The 26,855-nt window shown below is 41.5% G+C and overlaps 1 protein-coding gene across 2 annotated transcripts in view; it reads left to right on the top strand.

Annotated features, from left to right (window-relative positions):
• Positions 1–26,855, top strand: part of LOC126094763 (3'-5' RNA helicase YTHDC2-like) — a 287,438-nt gene that overhangs the window by 231,840 nt on the left and 28,743 nt on the right. For both annotated transcript variants that reach the window (XM_049909315.1, XM_049909314.1), the window contains exons 21-22: positions 14,887–15,013; positions 25,288–25,592. In XM_049909315.1, the coding sequence (XP_049765272.1) occupies positions 14,887–15,013; positions 25,288–25,592 (432 nt within the window). The remainder of the gene's footprint in view (positions 1–14,886; positions 15,014–25,287; positions 25,593–26,855) is intronic.

Below are 26,855 nucleotides of genomic sequence, written 5' to 3'. Positions count from 1 at the left end.
CTCCCGAAGGATCAAGGCCAGTCAACCGCACCAGGCATGTAACCTGGGAGGAATGGGGGGCAGCTCTTTTGAAGAGCATGGCATCATGCCTTGAAGAGGGTAGATTCAGTAGATGAAGCAGGATCTGCAGTTGCTGAACGTGGAGGAGCTCAGCAGTGCTGCAATTAATAGTCGATGTGATTCAATAAGTGCTCAAAAACGGAGTAAGTCCCACTCCCCAGCTTTATTTTTTTGCTATTTAAAGGTCTGATGGAGACATTCCACTTCACCATTTGAGGAAGGGTGGAACTGTGGGCCGCAAATGCGCTTTACGCCACTGGCCTCAGAAATCTTTGGAGGCAGATGTTCTGAGCTGCAGCCCATTATCAACGACACAATGTGTGAGGAAATCCTTCAGTGGCCAAAATCTGAGCAAGGTAGTGAATGTGATATTAGTCTTGGTGGACACCTTGCGTACAACATATGGGCTCTTTGAGTTAAGTGTGAGCATCCACTTTCATCCCAAGAGGGTGCCTGCAAAATTGAGATGAATGCAGTCACAGGGGAGACTGGTGGGGGGGGGGGGGGGGGGGGGAGTGGGGAGTGGGGAGCAGGCAGGGAGGTGAAAGACTGTGGGGGCACTGCCTGGTGTTGCGCACTTGCTGTGCAGCCATGGACCATTGCTTTGATTCACCATCGATCCCTGGCTGGTACACATGTCGGCAAGCTAGCGCATTCATCCTCCAATGTCCCGGTGCAGCAAGCCCAATACCCATTGGCAAATATCTGGCAGGATGAGCACCCAATGCACCTCTGTCTTGAGTGTCCAAAAGAATGACATCATTGACAACCAAGAGTCTGTGATAAATATATTTACAGGAGTTGAACTCGTTAGCTAACCTATTGGGTGAGATAAGTTGGCCAACCATGGGTCATGTAGCAGAGCACCTGGTGCAGTGTGGGTCCCTGCACATCGTGGCGGTGACATGAGTTGCCATAAGGGGGAAACAGTCCAGCATATGTTGCTCTCGGTATCAAAATGAAAGCAGAGGACCTGCTGTTGGTCAAAAGCAGCATCTCTTTCCTTCTCATCCTGTCCAGTAAGTCTCCCGTGATGCGGGGTTTTGGGTGACTTTTCCGAACTCTACCCCTTTTCCTAAACCTCTCTAGTCCTTTTCCTTTGCCCCTCTTCCTTCCCCATCAACCCTTCTGCCAGAAGAAGGAGCCACTGACTCCAAAAGCTTGCATACATAAAGCCTTTTTTATAAGTGTGTTCTCCTGCCACCACTTGGTCAATAGATTTTTATCTTTCCACTTACATTATAAATACACAAACTGATGAGTACCACGGAGGCTACAGGAAGGGGAGATCATGCGCAGAACAAATTTGAATCTAAAACTGGTAATCATATATTGAGAAAACAGGGGCAGAAAGTTCATGCTCACATTTGTAGACCTCAAGAAAGCTTATGATTCAGTAAATAGATAAACACTGTTCCAAATTTTAGGGGAGATGAGTTTGGAATGAAAATCCAGTGGAATGTTTAAACAGACCTTAATCATTACAATATCCATGATCAAGTTCAGAGGATTTCAAGATTACAACTGGAGTGAGACAGGGAGACTCTCTCTCTCTCTCCTTTGCTCTGTAACTATGTACTTCATAAGGTGATTAGGGAGTGGTGATGAGAAATGAAAGGAGTGGATGGAGTACAACTGGGATGCAAGAAAAAAGGACTACTGGTAGATTGTCTAGCATTCACAGACAATATTGTGATATTGTCAGAATCATTAGAAGGGGTGGTTAACCAAACCACGCAGCTACAGAGACAAGTGGCCAAAGCAGGGTCACAGATCTCCATCAAGAAAATGCAATATATGACAATCATCAAGGCAGCTGCTAGATGGATGGCAATAGATGGAGGGAGAATCCAAAAGGTGGAGAGATTTAAGTACGCGAGGGAATGAACAGAGACTGGGCTGACAGAAAAGGAACCAATGGGAGGATGAATAAACAAAATGAATTTAGCATACAAACTAACTATGAAGATCAGCAATAAGAAGAATATTTCGATCAATGCAGAATTTAGACATTACCAGACAGTGATCGATTCTGTAGCTTTACGTGCAGCAGAAAACTCTTAATCTAGTAAGAACAGGAGTCCTTAAGAGACTAGAACTGGTGGAACAGAATATTCTCAGGAGGATATTGGGATCTCGAAGAACAGAAGATGGTCAGTTTAGATGATGAGAGAACTGAGTACTGTATACCAAGATAGAGAAAATCTCAGACATCATCAGGAAAAGGAGGAGCCTGTTTTTCAAACACATCCTTAGAATGGACCAAAGGAGGTTAACAAGCCAAATAATAGAGTTTCTGTTGAAAAAGAGAACCAGAGTATGTTAGATACAAGAGGTACAAAGGGATCTGGAAGGAATGGGAATACAAAAACCATAGATACACAACGGGGTGACTTCTTTAAAATAAATAAATAAATAGAACCAGGCTTTCACAGGTTTCCAAGAGAAAACGAGACCCAGAACAAAATCATCGTGGACAGAAGAGAGAAGAAAGTTCAAGTATGAGAATGAGAGAATAAAGTGGGCAAGGAGAAAGAACAGAAGGAAAAAAAGTGACACAAATTAATGTAGTCCTTAAATGGCCAAAACGAAAAAAGGAGGTGGTAAAAGAGCATCTTGTCCATTTAGAAAATTTAGAGAGCTCTGAAAAGATAAGACATGCGGTGCCTATCTGAGCACCACATAACCACAGGGGTAGAGAAGTTAAATATAAAAGATTGTAGTCAAACATCTTACTCATGTAGAACTAATATGGGAAAAGAATGAGTTGTTTCATACATTAAGACAGAACCCAAGTTCAAAATGTTGAGACAAGTAGATACTGTATTGATCACACACAGAAGTATGTGGTTGTGAATTAAAACTGAAAAACGGTTCATTTTCAATTGTAAACTGCATGTAGAATCACAATGAAAATTTTTGAGGTGCTTATGAGAAATTTGGATTCCTTACGATGCAATCTGTCAGATAGCAGCGAGCTGTTAATAGTCTGTTGTGATTTCAGTGCAGATTTTGTTGTGGCTTGGAACACAGTGAAAAATGTGGTTACAAGAATTCCTCAATTTATTTGGTCATGGAGTGACAGCTCAACAGTTTTAGGTCATGGGATGACATCATATAGGACATTTGCAGACTAGAGACACGTGCAATCAAATGACAAATACAAACATGTACAGACTGACAGGTGCAGGCCAAGGACAAGTATAGACAGTTGTCATACAGATACAGAATGCTAGCTGGAGCTGGTGCATGGACATATACAGAACATTTTACTCACCAGAGGGGCCACTGGCTCTTGCCTGGAGGTGACAGAGGTGCCACATTCTAATCACTGAACTCTGGTGAGGGCCTGGGGCAGCTGATTGGAGTGCAACTGAGAATGCGTGATGCACACCACAGTTGTGGCAGCGAAGGTGTACTACACCCATTCACACACACACACACACACACACACACACACACACACACACACACACACACACACACACACACACACACTTGTGGTGAGTAAGTTGACACATTTTACATATTTTCTTTCAATAATGTCAGTGGAATACTGTGCTGGGGTAACTCATCTTTAAGAAATGACGTCTTCATGACTCAGAAATTTACTTTAATAAGAATATGTGGAGCTACCCACAATCATGTTCTAGACATCTGTTTAAGGAGTTTGGCCTTTGATAAAATATTTACATCATCAGTAAGGGAGGACCCTATATTACCTATGCAGGAGGCACCTGCATAGGTAACAGGTGTCCATGTAGGTGCAGGAGGTGCCTGCAGGTGCAGGAGGTGCCTGCAGCTGGTTTGTAGGTGCCTGCATGGGTGCAGGAGACAACTGTGGCAGGCTGAGGCACCCATGTCAGTGGTAGAGATGCCTAAACGTGCCCGTGAAGTTGCTGGAGGTGCCTGAAGGAAGGTAGGGTGCACCCACACTGGTGCATCAAGGCACCTGTGAAAGTGCTAGAGATGCTTGTAAAGATGCATAAGGTGCCTGGAGGTGCTCGTAAAGGTGCCATCCAAGGGAGAAAAAAACAGTGTGCAGTGTCTAACGTAGGTTGCGGCCAAGACTAGGAGAAGCTGTTTGTAGCTTACCAAACGGCATTTGATGGGAGCCTACAATAGGGAGCCCAGCCAAACAATAGTGAGCTGAGGAGTGAAACAGGCTCAGATGTCCACAAGCAGCTGTCTCATGTTGCACGAAGCAAGATTTGATAGGACGGAAGTGGTGCACAGTGCCCTTGTCGTTGCTGCTGATCGAGTTGTTCGTTGTGACTATGTTTCTTGGTTGGGACCGTAGCATGTTCCTATAACCCAGTGGGTTTGTGGTTATGCGATCTACGAACAACATCAACATTGCCCCCCCCCCCCCCCCACTTCGATTGAAGAGAGCAGAAAACAATGTTCAGCAACAAACCCCAACAAGAAAGATAGCATTGATGAACAACATCAACAGGCGTTAGGCGGTAGATGGCATCCCATACCAATGGCAGAGATGCAGTGGAGTGCAGCACGAGTAAAAAGTCAATACAAGAGGGTGCACGAGCAAGGAGAAGAAAACAGTGAACTACACATGATTACAAAGGAGAGTTGAATCTGGGCCTAAGAAGGCCAACAAATCAAGAAGAGGAGGCAGATCCTGAAAAATTAAGCCACCGAACAGAATGGGGAGGCTGACTTGGAAAAGGAGGCCAAAGAAGAGAACTGGGAGGCTGAACTGTAAAGGGGATCAATGAACAGAAAAGCAAAAAGAAGACCATTCCTGAAAAAGAGGTCAACCAACAGAACAACAAAAATGAGGGAGGCCATTCCCATAAACAAGGTCATAACAAGAACAAAGTATCACCAGTGTCTGCAGCGGGTTTCTCATAATCCGGCAGGTTTGTTTGCAATGCACCGACATGATCCATGAACAACAGCACTGTCCACCCAACCTACTTCAACTGGAGAGAACAGGAAACAGCATTCAGTGATGGATCCCAACAGAATGACAGCACTGATGAACCATGTTGTTGGGGGCTGGGTGGTGGTGGATTGCTTCCTGAACCAGTGAGACAGAGACTGATGCAGTGGAATGTGGCATGAGGAAAAAGTCAAAGCAAGTGGCAAGATGACAGTGCACAAGCAAGGAGAAGAAAAGAGTGAACTACACATCATAAAAAAGGAGAGTGAAGCTGGGCGTGAGATGGTGGCTAATCAACACAACGAAGAGGAGAGGCTGAGTCCTGAATAGGAGGCCAACAAACCAAGAAGAGGAGGCAGAGCCTAAAAAATGAAGCGAATGAACAGAATGGGGAGGATGACCCGGAAAAGGAGGCCAACGAAGAGAACAGGGAGGCTGACTCATAAAAAGAAACCAATAAAGAGAACAAGGAGATCGGCCTGGAAAAGGAGGCCAGTGAATAAAACAGCAAAAAGAGGAATGCCATTCCTGAAAAGAAAGACAACTAACAGAACAATAAAAAGAGGGAGGCCATTCCTGAAAAGAAGGCATACAAATTAAAATTAACAGGTACAGATTAGAGACAAATACAGAAAGTTGACAGATACAGACGGCAGGCCAGAGTGAGAGCACGGACATATTTAAAGAGCATTTTGCCTGCCAGGGCTATTGGCTCTCAGCTGCAGGCAACTGGGGAGTTGAATCCAAATCGGCAATCTCTGGTGGGGGTCTGGAGCAGACGAACAGTGTGCTACTCAAACTGTGTGTTGTACACTGTAATAGTAGCGGCCAAGGTGCGGTAATGTATGGGTTACTACAAGTTTTGAAAAGGGTTAGGACAGAAAAAATGATCTGGAAACCTTATTTGGATCCTAGAATTTAATCTCGGTGTATTTACTTTCCAACATGGGTGGATAAAGGTAGTAGGACCATAACAGACCATGTTTTGTTTGATAAAGCTCGAAGTAGGAATTAACTGTATACCCATTAACAAATGCTCTCTATGATCGTGATGTACAGTTATTTAGGATAAATGAGATACTGCCTTACAGTATAGATACTCCTCAGTGGAAATCAGTCTAATTAATGACTCAAATGTTTTTAAGAATAGGTTACAAAAGATGGCGTGGGATGAAATTGATACTAAACCAAATGCTGAAATTTAATTTTTTCCTTGATAAATTGTATCATTATATGAAAATAGCTTTCCGCGAAATCTAATCAGAAAGGACATTAAACAGCCATGTAAAAGACCATGGATTATTAGAGGGACTGAAGAACCTTGTGAAAGGAAAAGAGAATTGAATCTCTATGCAAGAAAAAGTAAAGGTCGTGCAGTAGTTGCACACTACAGAAACCACTCAACATTACTAAGAAGGGCTATTAAAAAATCAAGGAACATACACATTTTGTCAGAAATCAATCATTCTGACAACAGACTTAAGGCTGTATGAAACATAGTGAAACAAGAGACAGGACAACCAACCAAATGACAGAATAATGTCACTATTGACTTACATGGAAGGGCTATAAATGAGTCACAAGTAGCAAATGTGTTTAATAATCCTTTCTTAAATATGGTAGGAAATATAGGGACAAACAGTTCCAGAGAAAAAGCACTGCTGTATATTGAAAAACCAAATCTCCAAAAGAAAATAATATATTCCCTCAGTAAAAGCTCATATGGATTTGATGGTGTTTCCAACAGAGTACTAAAGATGTGTTATAATAAGCCCTGTCTTATCTTAAATATGTAATGCATCACTCTCTTAAGCCATTTTTTCAGAGAGATTGAAGTATGACATTGTTAAACTCCTCTATCAGAAAGTTGATGGGAGAGATGTCAATAACTACCAATCTGTTTCACTTTAGTCACTATTTTCCAAAATTTTTGAGAAGGTGACGTATTCTAGAATAGTATGAGTAGTATCTTACCTGAGTAACAGTAATATCTTCAGTAAATCAGAAGAATTGCTCTGCTGAGAACCCCATTTACACGTTTACCTACCAAATTTTACAAGCATTAAGTAGCAAAACCGCACAGGTTGGTATTTTCTGTGACCTAAGGCATCTGACTGTGTGAACCACAATATCCTACTAGATAAACTGAGGTTTTATGAAACTGATGCTGTAACCAAGCAACAGATAATGTCGTATCTAACCAAAAGAACACAGAAAGAAGCAGAACTAGTTGTTTGGCGTGTGACACATGTATACATCAATTTTAAAAAGCCACAACATATTCAGTTCTGCACTTTTAAGGTACAGTTACACCTGTGGACCGACCTTGCTCTTCGTCACCTTGCAACTATGTTTGTCTCACATGGAAGTAGAGGTAAGCATGTAGGTTGCATACCTCTTCCTCAACATGTATGTGCGAGTGATTCTTTTCACACCTGTGTTCATTCTGAGTGCCTCAACTTCTGCGAGGAGCAGACTATAACAACACAGCAACTAAAGCCGCAAGATGCATGGGTGTAAACACCCTTTAGAGGTGCTTATAACACATGCTGAGGAAATAATAAATAGGATGGAAACTTCAGAAAATTGAAGTGTCCATATTCATGAGAATTTAAACTGGATGAAGCACATTTTAGAACTCCTAAAACTACTTAGTTCAACCACACTTGCTCTTAGAGTCATTGCAAGTCTCGGAGAGACACAAATCGTTATGTTCACATATTTTGCATATTTTCGTTGAATAATGTCATATGAAATAATGTGCTGAAGTAACTCATTTTTAATAAAGGATGTCTTCATTGCTGAAAAATATGCTGTGAGAATAATACATAGCAGTGACCCACAATAATCTTGTAGACATCTGTTTAAGGAGTGTGTCTTTAATAAAGTACTTACAAAAGACCGAGCGAGGTGGCGCATTGGTTAGCACACTGGACTCGCGTTCGGGAGGACGATGGTTCAATTCCATGACTGGCCATCCTGATTTAGGTTTTCCATGGTTTCCCTAAATTGCTCCAGGCAAATGCGGCATGGTTCCTTTGAAAGGGCGTGGCCGATTTCCTTCTCCGTCCTTCCCTAATCCAATGAGACCGATGACCTCGCTGTTTGGTCCCTTCCCCCAAAAAACCCAATCCAACTTACAACAAATGCTGCTGTTTTTATTCAGCATGCTTCTGGCTACTGCTTCACAGTATATTTTTTCCCTCTTGAAGTTTGTTGTAAACAATCCATTGCAGTTGAAAAGGAACATTAATATACATAATTTCAATATCAGAAGGAAGAGTGGCATTCATTATTCCACATTAAGCTTGTCTTGACCACAAAAGGGGTGCACAATGCTGCAACAGATGGTTTTATATATTGTTGATATAAAAATTCTGAGAGGCAGCAGATTTCAAAACAAATTGAAATAGTTTTTCCTCGACAGCTCATCATGTTTCGTAGAGGAATTTCTGTTATTGTAATGTGTAAAAGGATATGTTGAAGGAGTGTAGGAATTACTAACTCACGTCGATATATTTAAGAATCTGTCACTGTCTGTACTTGTCGCTAGTTTGTACTTGTTTTTTGTATGCACCAACGTGTCTGTATTAGTCATCTGATTACAAGCGTCTCTAGTCTGTACCTGCTGTGTTTGATGTCACCCCATGACCTATAACTGTCTGGATTTCATGTAACCACCTTTTTCATTATGTTCCAAGCTACACCGTAAGTGGTGATCAGTCTGTTTCTCACACGTTTTCATTCTTGCAGTTGTTTCCTCTCTTCTCGTCTGCCATATAGTGCACGTGCCGACAAGTCAAACTTTCGGCCTCCACTATAGATCGTTTGTGTGCTCCACTGAGGAACTTTCATGTGCGTAACTTTCGTGATCGTTTTCATCACTTCTGCAACAGTCATTTGTTCAGGCTCCCTTGACCACTTTGTAGCCATGTTGACATTGCCGGGTCCTCCGTACTATCGCAGTATTCCACCGTCTAACTAGTCTGCTGCAGTTTGACAAGCTTCTGACAACAGCTCTGCCACCACTTTGTCGCATTTCGTGAAATGGACACAAATGCTGGTGATACTTTGTATTTATTGTGACCTCCTTTTTCGGAATGGCCTCCCTCTTTTTTGTTGTTCTGTTGGTTGGCGTCCTTTTTCCAGTTCAGCCTCCTTGTGCTCTTCTTTGGCCTCATTTTCTGGGTCGGTCTCCCTGTTCTGTTCAATGACTTCATTTTTCAGGATCTGCCTCCTCCTCTTAGTTTGTTGGCCTCCTTTTCAGGACTTGGCCTCTCCTCTTCATTGTTGTGTCAATTAGCCTCCTCCTTAGGCCCAGCTTCATTGCACTTTTCTCTCATGTGTAGCTCACTGTGTTCCTCTGCTTGCTCATGCACCCTATCTAGCTGTTTTCTTCAAATTTTTTCTTGTGCCACAGTCCGCTGCATCAGTCTCTGTCTCATTAGTTCGGGATGCCATCTACTGTCTTAACGCACATCGATGTTCATCAGTGCTATCTTTCTTGTTGGGATTTGTCACTGAGCACTGTTTTCTGCTCCCTCTAATTGTAGTGGGAGGGCAGTGTTGTCGTTGTTTCTGGATCACGTCGGCGCATTGCTACAAGCCTACCGAGGGAAGAGGAACCCACTGTTGTTCCAACCAAGAAACCTGCCACAGTGGGCAACTCTGACAGCAGCAACAACAAGATCACCGTGCACCACTTCTGTCTTGCCCCTCTTGCTTCATGCAACATGGGAGAGCTGCATGTGGACGCCTGAGGCTGTTTCACTCCTCAGCTCACTACCATATGCAAGGCTGGGCTCCCTATCATTGGCTTACACCAAGTGCCATCTGGTAAGCTACAAACAGCTTCTTCTAGTCTCAGTTGCAACCTGCCACAACCTACATTAGTCACTGCACACCGTTTTTTCTCCCTTCATTGGCACCCTTGCTACCTTGGGACAGAATCCTTATTGCCTTTGCTGAACCTTTCTTAGACACTTTTGACTATTGGTCATTAGAGGCCCACCACGTTTCCTTACATTGTATGTTGTGTACACACTGCAGTAGATATGACTCTTGCAGCACTGTTCATGCACCCGCCGGTTGTCTGTGTCTGTCAGCTGCCTGTCAGCTTTTACCTGTCAGGCTGTACGTGACAACGTGTCTGTATTAGTCATCTGATTGCACATGTCTCTAATCTATAGCTGTTCTGTGTGATATCATCCTGTGACCTATAACTGTTGTGCTGTCACCCCATGACCAAATAAACTGTGGATTTCTTTTAACTGTGCTTTTCATTGTGTTCGAAGCCACAACAGCTGTGTATGTGCATGGGTACACTGTTGCTAGAAAAAGAGTTTCTGCTTGAAAGCTAGAGTGAATGCTGTTTTGTGTTATATATTTCTGTACTCCACATTGCGATCCACTGTGGTTTAGTGGTTACCTTTTCCTGATTTCATTCCATAGACCAGATTTTTGGAAAAGTGTGTATCTCCTGTGAATTCCGTCTATCCTGAATTTTCATTGTATTTAACTTTGTATCTTCTCTTCAAAGGCATTTCAGGTTGCTCACTTTCTGTGGCAATACAGTTGTGTTTTTGCTGCTAATAATTATTGCAGGGATGATTCTTTTTGACAAACTGCCTATTGGCTTCTGTCTCGGGTTCTTCGGCCGACATTCATCTAATGATTTTTCTGACGTTTCGCCAGCACGAGTGGCTGGCATTGTCAAAGCTTCACCCTCCATTGCTGGTGGTGAACTGGAGGCGAGCTCGCGGCCGCAGACTATATGTACCTGGCGCGCCAACGTCCGAGGGCTTCTCCGTGGTCATTTCTGGTGCGGTTCTCCTCTTGCTACCTGCAATGGTCGTTCGCTGCAGTACGGGAAGCCAGGATCCGTTTACCTTAAGGCTTTCCTCTTTCTTGTTGAAACTGTTCGCGTGTTTTTGGATTTCTACAGCTTCTCTGAACAAGCGCATGTGATAGTGCTTCTCTACAGCCAGAACTTCCGTGGTACAAGAGTATATTGGTACTGCCTGCCGATAAGGGGAATGCGACCGTCGTAATGAAGACTGAAGACTATGAGCAAAAGATCCGAGACCTATTAGATCCGACGACGTACCTAAAACTAAGCACAGATCCGACGCAGCGTATCACTCGGAATACGAATCGATTAATCAAGGCGTCTTCTCTGCCGGCGGATATACAGAGAAACCTGCGCAACACAGAAGCCCTACCACCTCGGCTGTATGGATTACCCAAGATCCATAAGAACAACATTCCACTGAGACTGATCGTTAGTGCTCCTGGCTCACCAACGTATAAACTGGCGAAACACTTGGCCTCTCTGCTCCAGCCACACGTGGGAAAGACCGACACATACATTAAGGACTCAGGATATTTCATTGAGAAGCTGAAGAAACTGAAACTTGCACCAAACAGCATCCTGGTCAGTTTTGATGTTGTTTTGTTATTTACGAAAGTGCCACTCAGCGACGCTCTGGAGCACATCGGTTCCATGTTCCCACAAGATATCAAAAAGCTCTTCCATGCATGTACCACCACGAGCTATTTCACATGGAATGGCGATTTCTACGAACAGCTGGAAGGTGTCGCCATGGGTAGTCCTCTCAGTCCAGTGGTGGCCAACTTCTTCATGGAACAATTCGAAGCACAGGCACTGGACTCGGCGACTTGCAAACCTAAGGTGTGGTACAGGTACGTCGATGATACTTTCGTGGTGTGGAGCCATGGTGAAGAACAGCTCGGTGAATTCCTGAGACACTTGAACAGCCTCCATGCCAACATAACATTTACCATGGAAGTAGAAAAGGACAAGAAACTGCCATTTCTAGATGTGCTGGTCACAAGGGATGGCGAAAACGTGGGACACAGCGTGTATAGAAAACCGACACACACGGACCGATACCTGCACAAACTATCAAACCACCACCCGAGCCAGAAAAGAGGCATGATTAGTACGCTCGTAATGAGAGCAGGACGAATATGTGAGCCTCAACACCTCAAACGAGAAATGCAACACCTGGAAACTGTTCTGAGGAGCAATGGGTACTCCACAAATTACATTAGAAGTGTAACAGAGCCAAACACTCGGCGAAGTAAGGAACCAGAAAAAGAAATGTCGGGTACGGCCTTTCTGCCATACATTCCCAGAGTGACGGACAGAATCGGCCGTATATTGCGCAAACACGGCATAAAGACGATTTTCAAACTGACAAGGAAGATCAAAGAGTGTCTTAGATTGGCGAAGGAGAAAAGAGACCCACTTGCAATGTCGGGAATATACCATATACCTTGTGCATGCGGAAAAGTTTATGTCGGAATGACTGGACGATCCATTAACACCAGGATCAAAGAGCATAAGCGACATTGCAGGTTGGGGCAGGTGGAGAAATCGGCCGTGGCAGAGCACGCACTGAATGAGACCGACTATGTAATAAAATTCGCCGACACGGAAGTTCTGGCTGTAGAGAAGCACTATCACATGCGCTTGTTCAGAGAAGCTGTAGAAATCCAAAACCACGCGAACAGTTTCAACAAGAAAGAGGAAAGCCTTAAGGTAAACGGATCCTGGCTTCCCGTACTGCAGCGAACGACCATCGCAGGTAGCAAGAGGAGAACCGCACCGGAAATGACCGCGGAGAAGCCCTCGGATGTTGGCGCGCCAGGTACATATAGTCTGCGGCCGCGAGCTCGCCTCCAGTTCACCACCAGCAATGGAGGGTGAAGCTTTGACAATGCCAGCCACTCGTGCTGGCGAAACGTCAGAAAATCATTAGATGAACGTCAGCCGAAGGACCCGAGACAGAAGCCAATAGGCAGTTTGTCAACAAGTGGCCACGAAAGCCTTAACAATTTTGTATGATTCTTTTTCTTTCTTTAAATAGTTTTTGTGTGATGAATTGGCATGGCTTCCTTCTGGCCTCCTTAGGTGCTTCAGAGAGAAAATGTTCTGGATGGGCTTAGTATTTAGCCCTGGTAGCATATTAGATACACTCTTCATACACTGATAAGGCGTCCCAGTGTAGATTCTTATATATTAAGTTGATAGCCAACAAGTTCGTTTCTGTTATTTGCAGAGTTTTTTGCAGTTGAGAGAACTTTGAATTCTTGCATGTTGCAGTCTTTTGCCTGTTGGCATCTTTGTCTCACTGTGATGTGTGATTGTCACAGACTTCATACATCATTGATTGTCATCCCTCCTCAAATGAAATTTTGCACTGTTGACCAAGCATCCGTTCATTTGGTGCAGCTTGTCATCAGATTGAGTTGTCATAATTTGGTGTACTGATTTTGCACCTATGATCATCTTTCACTCCTTCCACCGATGACTGCGTCAGACCAGTTGTTCCACGCCAGATTTACACTCTAGTACTGCATGTACCTGTCCAATTCCTCAGTATTTTTTTGGGTCCACCTTGTTCTTCAGTCTACTCATTTTGATCACTGAATTCTGCTTCTAACCATCAGTGTTCCTTAGGCAAGCAGAAGACAGGGTCCTGTGTGTTTGAGGTGGTTTTTTGAGTCATGGCTAATAAGGCTATCTGCATTTCCAATTTACTTTATATTTTTATATTTGTCTTCCAGAAATTACACTTCTTTCTCATCATCTTGCATCATCCATTGTTCGTCAAAATTCCAAACAAATCTCCAACTGCTGCATTGCCAGGTTGTCATAAACATATATCTAGCTGGTGTTCAGATTGCTGTTTGTCTCCTGTATGACCAACTGATGTGTGACAGACTGCTTGGCAAGTTATCTAATACACTTCTGGCTCATACTTTTTTGTCATTATTATTATTTATGAGTGTGTGGATGATTATGTTTTACATTAGACAGTTCTCCATAATGTGGCTTATAATGCCAGACAAAGCTCCTCTGCTGCTGTTTCCTATTGACTCAGTGATATAGATTGAATGTACGGTAAATATGCAGTGTCAGGTAGGAGTGAGGTGACACCTAAACTTTTAAAGTTAATGTGATCAGGACTCTCAGTGTATCAACTTGCCTGACAGTCACAACTTAGCCTGCTGTTGAAATATTTTTCCTGTGTGCCTTAATAAACTGATCTTTCATCAAACAATATGATGTAATTTGTAACTGTTACTGAAAGCTTCTTTATTGTGTAGACCTTGTAGATTTCTCTGTAACCAGGTATATTTGGGGATGTATCTTATAATACTGAAATGTTGTAGGATTTTTACCTGCTGTTTATGTGGCAGTATTAGTTAATATTGGTTTACAGTTTCACTGGGACATTTGAGTAGTAAGAATAGTTTACATACATTCTTTGTTTTACACACACACACATACACACACACACACACACACAGTGAGCAGATCCTCATCAATGCAAAATACTTGACAAAGCTCTTTGATATTATAATTATATTGTGGCAGGTAGTATAAGCATTGGCCTATTTTGACATGATGTGCGTATTGCATATAACTGTGTGTTAGATATTACTCTAGTGAGGTGAATTTTTTGTTTATGTTGGTAATAGGTGGAATGCAGTACTCGATGCATCCTATATTACAACCAAACTCTTGTCTGTAAAAATTTTATACTGCACAGTTCTTGTTTCCATTGGTGTTAAAAGTTGCTTGTGTGAAACCCTTGAAATATCGTAAGATAACTATAGAATCTTAGAGGAAAATCTATTACCTTTTATGCTTACACAAATGAACTTGGATGTAATCTTAAGTGCAAGTTACTGAAGTTGTACTATTCAACACAATATCTCATGCAATACATGTAAGTGTGTTGACATGATTGAGTTTGTACATAATTTCATGTGACTCTAGTAAGTTGGAAAGTAGCATTATGAAGCTGTTAAGTTATATTATTGACTTGGCAAAGAAACTTGGTGTAAAGACAAGCACTGTGCTATTATACTTTTCTGTTGTTTGTAAATAGGTTGATGAATTTGTCGTGAAGACCGTTGTTGGGGTGCTGACAGCAGAGGAAGCTGCACTTGGCCTGCAGCAACCAAATGGAATCGGGCAAAGGCCAAGGCCAGTCAGCAACGATTTCTGTCTCTCAGGTACTGCTAGGATGACAGTTTCTGGCTGTTTCTTTATACCCTAAATTATAGTCAGATACTAAATTTCCTGAGAAATTACCAAAAACGTACATAAAAATTAGCAAAATCAGATTCTGTGGAACCAGGATGGAAATTTTGTTACCAACAAGTAGGCTTCTTTGAGGATGTTCGCACAAGAAATGGAATCAGTGGTAATAATTTTCTTTCAGCAACAGTGGTCACTGTGGTGCAAAGTGCTACAAGAATAAATAGAAAAATCTATAGTAAAGTGGGTAAAGAAAAGGTTACTTCATTTTTCAGACAAATGCTAGATTCATTTAATTAGGGTTGTGTTTTGTAGATCAAGTTGAAGCTAATAGTTGCTCAGGTTAGAGAGAAAATTTTACCTACAGAAAAATTAAACAGTTGAAACCACTTTGTTAAACAACCAATATTGGAAGCCTTTTAAGAAACAAAATTAGCATAATACAATGAAACCCCACTTTTACACTTTTCAAGAGACTTCAAAAAAATGGTGTAAAATGCGGGAAAATGTAAAATGTGGTAAATAACGTTATAAGCTGTAAAGGTTATGTATACAGTATCCACTTGCATTTTTGCTTTTTATATATAATATATATACACAATAGGCATCAAAATAATTGTCAGGGACTTGTCTGTTATCTAGTAAAGGTTTATTATCTGATAAAAACTGCTGATGTAACTGGAGCTGATAACTGTCTGGGAAGCAGAAATGTTTGACTGTATTTGATATGTCATAACCAATGTTTTTGGAAAGACTGCAGCTGCCATTCATTATTTAAATAATGAAATACTGCAATAATGAAATACTGCACCTGTTATGTATTTTTTTTCATGCTTAGCATGATGCGTTTCGAGAATATTTCTCTCTTTGTCAAGTGCAAATATCTACATAAGCATGCATATGCATTCTTTTGTGTTGCTTGCACTGTAGTCATCTTTTTGAGGTTATCAGGTGCTGTGCTTCCTCATTTATCTAGAAAACCACACACATACAAACTATAACTCACATTCTTTGTTTGTGTAACATCACAAAAAAATACAGTGCTCTTGAAAACAAGCATGAAAAAGTACATAATTGTCACTGTGTTTAAGCCAAAAACATTTGAGCAACACAAATTGAGTGATGATGTCAACTAGTGTTACAAGTGGCCAAATGATTAATCATGCTAAATATGGTTCGACATAGATGTCATGATGATTCACAACAATCATGAAACTGCATATTGCGCAGTAGAGACAATTTGGAAATGATTGTGACTAGTCATTATTTCTTTACATAATGAACCTAGCTTCTCCCATGAGCCACCACTTCTAGTACAGCTTGGCAGCAGCAGGAGACATGGCACGAATTATTCCAACTTTTACATGTTTACCGGATCAAATCTGGTAAGTAAAGTGCCCTGAGATGTTAAGAAATTTAACCACGCAATGCTTTTAAACAGTACTTGGCAGCCAACATCATGCCAGCGTCATTTGCCGTTAGGTTTTTCTCCACAAACAATTTTTCGTAATGTGTAAATCGGGGGGAAATTATAGATATGTAGGCATAAAATCGGGTGAGAAAACATTGTGTACGTAGGAAATTTGACAGGAGTGATAGAAAATGTCGTTAACGGGGGGTTAGCAGAGGGAAAATGTTAATTATGGGAATGTAAAAGTGGGGTTATACTGTATGTACAAAGCAAAGAATAAAGCTGCAGATATTAACTGAAACAAACTTGGCTACTAGGGAGCCAGTAAAATGTTATCACAAGTTTTTGTTTAAAACTCTTAGAAATTTTGGTCATATATTAAGGCTGTTATGCCTGTAGCACAAAAATTTAACAAATAAGGCGCCAAAGTAGATATTAGCTGGAAAGGAGCTTCAATGTTTAATTCTTTCTTCAAATGTTCCTTTACAAAAGAAGATCACAGAATGGAGCTACTTTTCACTTGTCTTACTGCAAATATGAATAAAAGAGTAACCATTGTAATGGTGTTGAAAAGCATCTGAAAATGCTAAAACTTACAAAGGCCCCAGAACCCTGTAATAATAATATGAAGAATTTACACACAAATTACCTTCACTCTTGACAATAATCTACTGCAGATTCTTTGCCCAAGAATCTGCAGCCGACAATTTTAACCAGCATGAAGAGACAATCATTCTTGGTTGCAGTGTTAAGATGCTTTTTTATTATTTCCCAGTGACATGTTTCAACTTTATTGGCGATATTTGTTAGCAATGGGTGCATAGTATACCATGCATAAAATATCCCAGCTAGTAAATGTACATTGTCAAAACTTTAAAACCAGTGTGCAGTGTCCTTATTATAGCATGCTGTGAAGTCCAATGCAAACCAAATGGGATCATGCCTACAATAAATCTTTACATCATAAGCATGCCGGAGATGTAGTGCATATTCTGGCTGCAGACATTACACTGTTTGGTTTGCATTGGACTGCGTCACACGCTGTAACAAGGACACCATTCAGTGTTTTTAAAGCGTTGACAAGGTGCATTTACGTGCTAGTCTATTTTATACGCAGTATCCCATGTACCTTTTGTTACCAAATATCAGCCAGACCAAAGATGCCTAAATAAAGGCGAAATGCGTCATTGGGAAATAATGTGAGAGAATATTAACACTGCAACCAAGGCTTGTCTCTTCATGTCATACATACTGGTTGCTATACCAGCTCTGGAATGAACTGGAAAAAAATTTACAATTGTAACTGAATACCAGTGACACCTGTCTTGTAAACAGACAATAGTGATCCTTTGTCACCCGCCTCTGTTGGAAGCAGAATAAGGGTTAAGTATGTGGCTCAACTCTGTGACTAAGCTTACAGAGAGCACACCTCTCGTCGCCATGGGGGAAGACTGCAGGCTCATCACCCTGTCTGCCTTTAACCTCCAAGTTGGATCCCTGGTACTCATATGATAGCAGGTTGAGAGGACTTGGGGCCATCCTGGAAGGACTGGAACAAGTAGTAGTCCTCACCCCTGTCTGGGATTGAACCCTAGACTTGAGGGCCGGAGTCCAGGCTCTACCTGCCAAAACATCATGGCCAGTAACTGGGGAAGAATACTAAATCATTATCCAAATTAAAACATAATCATGTACAGGGCTATTACAAATGGTTGAAGCGATTTCATAAATTCACTGTAGCTCAATTCATTGACATATGGTCACGACACACTACAGATAGGTAGAAAAACACATAAAGTTTGTTTGGCTGAAGCCGCACTTCAGGTTTCTGCCGCCAGAGCACTAGAGAACACAGTGAGACAAAATGGCGACAGAAGCCGAGAAAGCGTATGTCGTGCTTGAAATGCACTCACATCAGTCAGTCATAACAGTGCAACGTCACTTCAGGACGAAGTTCAACAAAGATCCACCAACTGCTAATTCCATTCGGCGATGGTATGCGCAGTTTAAAGCTAGTGGATGCCTCTGTAAGGGGAAATCAACGGGTCGGCCTGCAGTGAGCGAAGAAACGGATGAACGCGTGCGGGCAAGTTTCACCCGTAGCCCACGGAAGTCGACGAATAAAGCAAGCAGGGAGCTAAACGCACCACTGCCGATGGTTTGGAAAATCTTACGGAAAAGGCTAAAGCAGAAGCCTTACCGTTTACAATTGCTACAAGCCCTGACACCCAATGACAAAGTCAAACGCTTTGAATTTTCGGCGCGGTTGCAACAGTTCATGGAAGAGGATGCGTTCAGTGCGAAACTTGTTTTCAGTGATGAAGCAACATTTTTTCTTAATGGTGAAGTGAACAGACACAATGTGCGAATCTGGGCAGTAGAGAATCCTCACGCATTCGTGCAGCAAATTCGCAATTCACCAAAAGTTAACATGTTTTGTGCAATCTCGTGGTTTAAAGTTTACGGCCCCTTTTTCTTCTGCGAAAAAAACATTACAGGACACGTGTACCTGGACATGCTGGAAAATTGGCTCATGCCACAACTGGAGACCGACAGCGCCGACTTCATCTTTCAACAGGATGGTGCTCCACCGCACTCCCATCATGATGTTCGGCATTTCTTAAACAGGAGATTGGAAAACCGATGGATCGGTCGTGGTGGAGATCATGATCAGCAATTCATGTCATGGCCTCCACGCTCTCCCGATTTAACCCCATGCGATTTCTTTCAGTGTTTAAACCTCCTCTACCAAGAAACGTTCCAGAACTGCGAGCTCGCATCAACAATGCTTTCGAACTCATTGATGGGGACATGCTGCGCCGAGTGTGGGAGGAACTTGATTATCGGCTTGATGTCTGCCGAATCACTAAAGGGGCACATATCGAACATTTGTGAATGCCTAAAAAAAGTTTTTGAGTTTTTGTATGTGTGTGCAAAGCATTGTGAAAATATCTCAAATAATAAAGTTATTGTAGAGCTGTGAAATCGCTTCAATCATTTGTAATAACCCTGTACTTAAAACAATGACCTGCTCCATGGCAGTCAGTATTGAGTGTGATAATGGATTATCATGCTCTCATGCTCAACTGTTTCTGCTACTCCATTGCTTATGGAAAATACATTGCAGAACTCCAGGACCTGCAGGTGGGGTAAGAAGATGAAAGAGGGAATTATATCAGATGGGATATACCAGGGTAACTAGAAGTTCAGTTGAAAAATGAATACCAAATAGAATTAGAATCAGGAAATACATGTTACTAAAGGGAGGATATTCTGGGATATACTGTGGCTCAATGGTAAAGTACCAGACTACTATTCCAAAGGTAGAATAAGGAAGTACGTGTTTCTAAAGGGAGGAGTATGGAGGATATTCTGGGATATACTGTGGCTCATTGGTAAATTACCAGACTACAAATCCAAAGGTCTCATGTTCGATCCCATGTCAATCCTAGGATTTTTATCTTTTGTTTATCGCTATTTCGCCTCTGGCAATATTTGTTGATGTGAATAATGCCGAGCTGTACCATGGTTTGGAATCCACATTAAATTGTAGGTCCACCTATAACTGGCTGGGTTCATCAGATCAAAGGTTGGAGAAGCCAGTGGAATACTACCTCCAACAGGACCATGCTTAGTAAATCACTGTGGCATTCAAAACAATGTTCAGATTGATGACTACTTTACTTATTGTACACAGTAATAATAAAATAAATAAATAAGTAAAAGCAGGTACTAAAGGAAGCTCAAGTAGAATAACAAGACTCAAATCTATAGTTGAACTGCTGAAAGAACATCCCTGACAGCTGGTAGCTACGTTGCCAGTGCTGCTGTGTGGCTGTTTCTTCTTACACTTGTTGGTTGCACCTCTGCGAATATCGCACCCAAAAAGTTTAGAGCTTTTGCAGTGGCATGCTACTGAAGCGTGAAAAAACACTAATAACACCAGGGAATCAAAACACGCTCTCTTCATAATTAAAAAATAAAAGTTTTGGAAGTATGTGTTGAGAAAAATATTATGATGCTTCAGTATTTCGATACATATTTTATGCATAGAAGCATTTCTTGCCTGCATTTTAGGTAAGAAGGTTGACTCCTCAGTCTTCAAAGAAAGTGTCATCATTGTCCCCATCTCTTATGTTACTGTCACTATCTTCGCCATTGCTGCTACTGATACATCGCCTTATCTTATTAACTTTTCCATATTTGTTTGACAGTATTGTCCCATTTTGAGGGAGTAACACTTCCCAGTGTGTCACGCACTAAAAATTAAGCACCTTTTAATTTAATTCTTTAATTTCTGTCTGCAATGTATAATTTCTCTTGAGCCCACATGATTTCTGTTGCATTAAAATTGAGAATGGCGTGATGTGGTGGAAGGTGCAACAATCTATGACCATGTTCTTCTGCAATTTGGTCAATCTCATAAATGATATTACACAGTTGGTGCTTTTTCATGATTTGCAGCAGTTCTGCCATCTTCATTTCCCTATCAGATGAACCTGTGCCATTGTTCACTAGCCAGTCCACTATGTCACTCTTCCTGCTGTTTGGTGTAGTGTTTTTATTTAACTGAATGGAGTGATACTGTGCATCATCCAATATTATAGTGAAGTCCTTTTTGATTTACGGAAGCAAAGAGTCTATGAACGTGTGATGTAAACAGCAACAAAGCATTTGGTACAAGCCTGCCGATTGCTCCAGCATGTAAATGAATGAGCCAACTGCCTTTTCCACCAGCAGCTTTTATTGTTCGTCATGCTGCTGCATCATCAGTCCACACAGACAGCATTTACCCACATTATGTCCAACCAAACAATTTGTTTTCCATCAAAACTCTGTCTTCTTCAGTACAACTGGAAGACTGGCTTTTCCTCCGAAATACAGCTCTATCTCACAGTGAGTGAAGCAGCTTCTTCCAGATTGGATATTCTTTCCACGTGTAATAGTCATACACAGGGTGAAGAAAAATTCACACTCTCAGACTTCATAACGCAATTCCTCCCATTTTCTGGCTGTAAATGGATATCAAAGATTGGCAATCTGGCAACACTGTAATCACATGTACAGTTACTGTCTCTGTCAGTATATAGGAGTAGTGCCATGCAGTTGGTGCAGTGGATAGCATTTTGGGTTAGCATGCAGAAGATCTATGGTTTGATTCTGGATCGAGGCAAATTTGTTTTTATTTGCTAAATATAGTCCGCATGGTACAGTATCTGGCATGTTAATTGTCATACAGCGATTACAGCAGATCTACTACAAAACGTTTGCTCCTAAATACTACAAACACGGAAATGGAAGTAAATCATTTTCATTGGGCAGCTTTTAAAGAAGACTTTTGCATGTCGTGGACGCAAATTGCTTTCCACACTGCGTCTACTAGATTCCAAACCTGTTTTCTGTGTACCCTCCCTCAGTGCTCCCATCGATTAGTACCAACTACTATTCTTGCCACGTTCAGATCCACTATATTTCATTAGGAAAGTACTATGTAAATGTCAGATACATGTGGCTTAAGTAAAGCTCTGTACTACAGTGTTATTTGACAGAATGAAATTGGCAAATAAAATCAAATATGCTTCGACCCAGAATCGAACCCTCGACCTGCATCCTAACCCAAAACGCTATCCACTGCACCACCCTCTCAGCGCTAGTACTGTCTACTGACAGTGGTAGTTACCATACATGTGATTACAGTGTTGGCAAATTGCTAATATTTAACATCCATGTACCGCCAGAAATATGCGCAGAATGAAATTTTGTGACAGACATTTTTGTATTGCTAGTATGGGAGGAATTGCAGTGCAAAGTCCGAGTGGGCGAATTTTTCTTCATTTTGTACATGTTGGTATATTGTGTCCTCTTGAAAATTATTCAGTTCCATCATTTCAGCACCACATACTGTTTTTTCCAGGAATCAAAAGAGCAGCAGTTGGCTCCTGTAGATCTCCAGCAACACTTCTCCCTTATTACTTTTTTACAGAGATGTTTCCAATTTTCAGACCCGCAGCTACTTTCTCAGTGACAACAGTATAAGAGATCTGCCATTATCCCTTTCTTCCTCAAAATTGTGTCGTACATTATATACGATCTCATGAGATTGGCTATTTAAGGTAGTGCTCCTGCCTACTTTCCTACAGCTAGAAGTGGTTATATCACATACATCTGAAATTAATGATACTTTATACCACACCATTGACATGACTGGAATGGGTGATATGATCCGCAACAAACAATGAACGGGCAACAGGTGTTTTGCAGTCACTGAGAAAGCGTAGCACCACTTGCAACCTTGAGTGGTAGAGGTGTCAACTTGGCACCATCGCCATTGCAATGTTTACAAATTCCAGAGCTCGGATTGGAATTAGTGTTTCCCTTCACATAATGATGCTGTCCACGTGCATGAAGATCAGGTGTGTTCTTTTAGTAGGGTGACTATAAGCATCAACATGCTAATGTTCTGACTAGTAAGTGCAAGCCACTACTATCAGGTACAGAAAATGATAAATATCTTCAGATCACACCACAGAATGATTTTGGGAAATTTTGATACATAATGCACTATAGACAGTATGTGTACATTAGGGGTCGTCAATGTGGTTGTTTTGCTAACTCATACCTCATGTTATAACAGTAGTGATGTAGCATCCGTAGCTTTGTGTTGATTCTGATGGATGAGCTGGTATTAAGACCAATAGAATGGGACCCCACAGAGAAGGTGGATAAGAAGGCAAGGGCTCTTCCAAAGGAAACTGGCCTTCCAGAAAAGATCGTTAATCAGTTAAGGACAAAAGCACCAGTACCACTCAGAATTTATGACCTGCCTAAGGTGCACAAGAAAGGGGTTCCCCTACATCCAATAGTCAGCAACTTTGGTGCAGCCATCTGCCTTACTGCTCAACATGTTAAGAGGATTCTCTCGTCATATGTGGGGAAATGTGCCCATAACATTCACAATTTGGAAAATTTTCTGCAACATCTAAGGCAGCTACACATCACAGACTCATGACATCATGGTCAGTTTCGACCCACTGAATGACTCGCCTGAGCTCTTATCAGATTCTGATAATTTGGCAACAGAGATAGAACACCTACAGTCTGTGATCTACAAACATGGATACTCTTCTTGAGATGTTCAAAAGGCACTGTTTTCTGTTTCACCACCAGAGGTTCCTGAAGAGTTGCAAGAATAAACAAAACAGGTTGCATATTTGCCAAATGTCTGTCCAATATCTGCCAAAATCAGCAGAATTCTCCCCAAACATAACATCAAGAGTGTGTGTTCCTTACATCCACCAAGGTTAAGGCTCTGCTAGAGAATGTAAAGATGACCTGGGTCTATATAAACTGTAAACTGAGCGTTTACCACATGCCATTTGAATGTGGTATGACATACATCGCCCAGACAACTAGGCTCATTGACATCAGATGCAACGAACTCCAGAGGTACACCACACTGAGACAGGCAACCAATTCAGCAGTTGCTGAGCATTGTTTAGAACTCAGTCATTCTACGAACTATAATGATGTCAAGATTCTAACACAAATGTCAAGCTACTTGGACAGTGTCATCAAAGAATCTATTGAGATTAAGGTCACAGAGAATCTCATTAACTGTGACACAAGTTTTCAGCTGAGCTCTGCCTGGAACTGGGCACTCAATCTTCTGTAGACACAATGGAGGCACCATCAAGACCTCAGGGGATACAGGTATGAAGATGGAGTTAGAGAAAATAGCCCACTACATGTAACAATGGACGCATGTGAAATGGTACCTCAGACAATAGAGCCAATACCTGAGGATGTTCTACCAAGTCTCAAGCAGCAGTCTGCACACCAGTGGCCTGAAAATAATACTGCAGCTGCTCCTGGTGCACACGGACCTCAGACATAGTGACTGACATGGCACGCCATGGTAACAGAACGTCTTAGCTCACAGGATGGCTTAAATGGAGACAGTCGGAAGAGAAAATAATTTGCATGACTTGGATATCATTCAGAACTTCATGCAACAATTTGGAACAGACCTGGCTAGAAGAAAACACTACAGTTGCTGCCACTGGTCAGCACATACCACGGATCAGGTGCTTGACAAGCCGTGGGCTACAGACAGAGCATCTAGCACAACATAGGCTTCAATACTGGACTCGTTCCACATTGGAATCAGTATCAGAGAGCACCTGAAGAAAACTGAGAGTCACACATTGAAATATCGTGCAAGAAAGATGTGAATAACTGGCAGAAACCTGATTGTTGAGTATGACAGTGCCTCTCCGGGAAAGACTGAAGAATTACAACTTACCACACCGTGTCCACGACTTTGTTGTCATGTAACTTTTCACAAAGAACATCTGCTGCTCCACTGTGAATACCATTGTCCTTTTTGCATTGCTGCATTCACACTGACACAGCCCACACCACACTCTGAACCGGTGTGGATCACATGCCAGGTATACATGTGGTGTGCATGTCACAGGCTGTTGTATGCATACATTCATGTCCAATCATATTGACTCATCTGAACCACTTTCATTTGCCCCACTCTTTATTTACTTGAGGTATATTAAGTGAATATTTATGCTTTTGATGTGTTTTTCATGTTTCACACCTAATTCAGTTTTGTCACTTGGCCACCTATGTATATTTGTGCTTGATTGATTGCAAAATTTTGAAAGGCTGTAGACTAAAGTCTGCTTTTCCTGTCTTTTAGAATGCACCATTTGATTAAAGTTGTACCTGACACTATAATATTTTTGTTTGTTGTTTGTATAGGATAAATAAGTATTCTTAAGTAAAGTGTCTAGCATTTGTGGACTTCAATGCGTAATGTTGTTTTAGGAGAGCGCTTGGACTCATTGAGTGCTAAACATGTGGGAAGTGGCAGTGCTTCGCCAACTCCTTCACACGGTAGTGGAGGAGCAGGGAACAGTGTTGGTGCATGCAACAGTGGAAGCACGGAGCCAACATTGCTTATACCTTTAACGAAAACACATATTTCGTCTGCTTCACATGATGAACCTACAGGTGACACACGATATTTCATCATTAAAGCTGGCAGTCTGAAGACTGTTGATGCTTCCATCAGCCGCGGTGCATGGGCTTTTACGCCAGCCACTGAGCGGAAAGTTACACGCATACTAAAGGTAAACAGACACATTAGTATTTCCAGCTCTAGACCTTAATTAAATGTTGTATTTCACCTGAGTTGTCAGAGGTTTACAGAATATTAGATGCTTCCAATACAAAGACAGTTGTTGAGCGAATTTAAACAGAAAGTGCTAAAAAATGCTGCACTAAAAATGGCTGATAATTGTAAGTGCTAACTTAACTGATTCTTTTCCAGGAAACATATTTTTGAGTCACAGTGGATGCTATGAATGTATATTTGTCTTTGTGCTACATTATAATAGGTCTCCACCTGATATAATGCTGTAACTCATATTTTTGTTGCTAAGTTATACATTGTGATTGTGGTTTTATGTATGTTTCAGAACACTTTCTCTCTCTCTCTCTCTCTCTCTCTCTCTCTCTCTCTCTCTCTCTCTCTCTCCCCCTCTCCCTCCCCCCTCTCTTTTCCATTGGCTTTATGCAATGTATTAACAATGTATTAATAGTATGCCCCAGAGTAAATCACTGGTTACATTAGGGCGTTCTGCTTTAACTTCAAAGTTCCATAGTAAATATTTTTGAAGTAATTAGTGTATTGCTAGTGCAAAGTCAAATCTTATGTGGTTCCTAACATGCTAGGGATATTCTGTAGTTCTGCATCAAGGTGGTAGGAAAGAAAATTGTGTTAGTCGTGTGGAAACATTTGCACTCATTTCATGCACAATACCACTCATTAGCTTTTACCTGCCATCATTCATATAAATAATAAACTAAGAATTCATTTCAGTCCCTTTTCACATGACATTGACATGCCAAGAGTGATGAAAATACAATTGCAGACAAATTATGGAAATAATATGAGTTTCTGATTGATATAATACTGTTTGCTTAGGTGTGCGTAGTCGTTACTGCCTGTTGGAGGTCTAACATTTACAGTACGCAAATTTCAGTCATCTTTGTAAAATATTATTCTGCTTCTTTAACTTTCTACCTCCCCTCCTCCCATCTCTCTCCCTCCCTTTTTCTCTCAGAAATAACAGCTGGCAGGCTGGCATAGGACTGTGAATGAAAGCTACCAAATTTATTCATATGATTACGCGAATAATGGCTATTTATTATATATATAGATAGCATTGGCCTTGTGTCATTGCACATGTCTTTTACTACAGTTTCCCCCCCCCCCCCCTCCCCATGATTTCTGAAACAGGAGACCATCTCTTATTTAAAATACACCTCTGTGTAGATTTTAATTCATATAATGTGGCAAGAGGTTCAGCTATCACCTGCTCCACAAATTG

The sequence above is a fragment of the Schistocerca cancellata genome, chromosome 8, assembly GCF_023864275.1.
Source record: "Schistocerca cancellata isolate TAMUIC-IGC-003103 chromosome 8, iqSchCanc2.1, whole genome shotgun sequence".
Lineage (NCBI taxonomy): Eukaryota > Metazoa > Arthropoda > Insecta > Orthoptera > Acrididae > Schistocerca > Schistocerca cancellata.
This window is presented reverse-complemented; position numbering and strand designations above follow the sequence as displayed.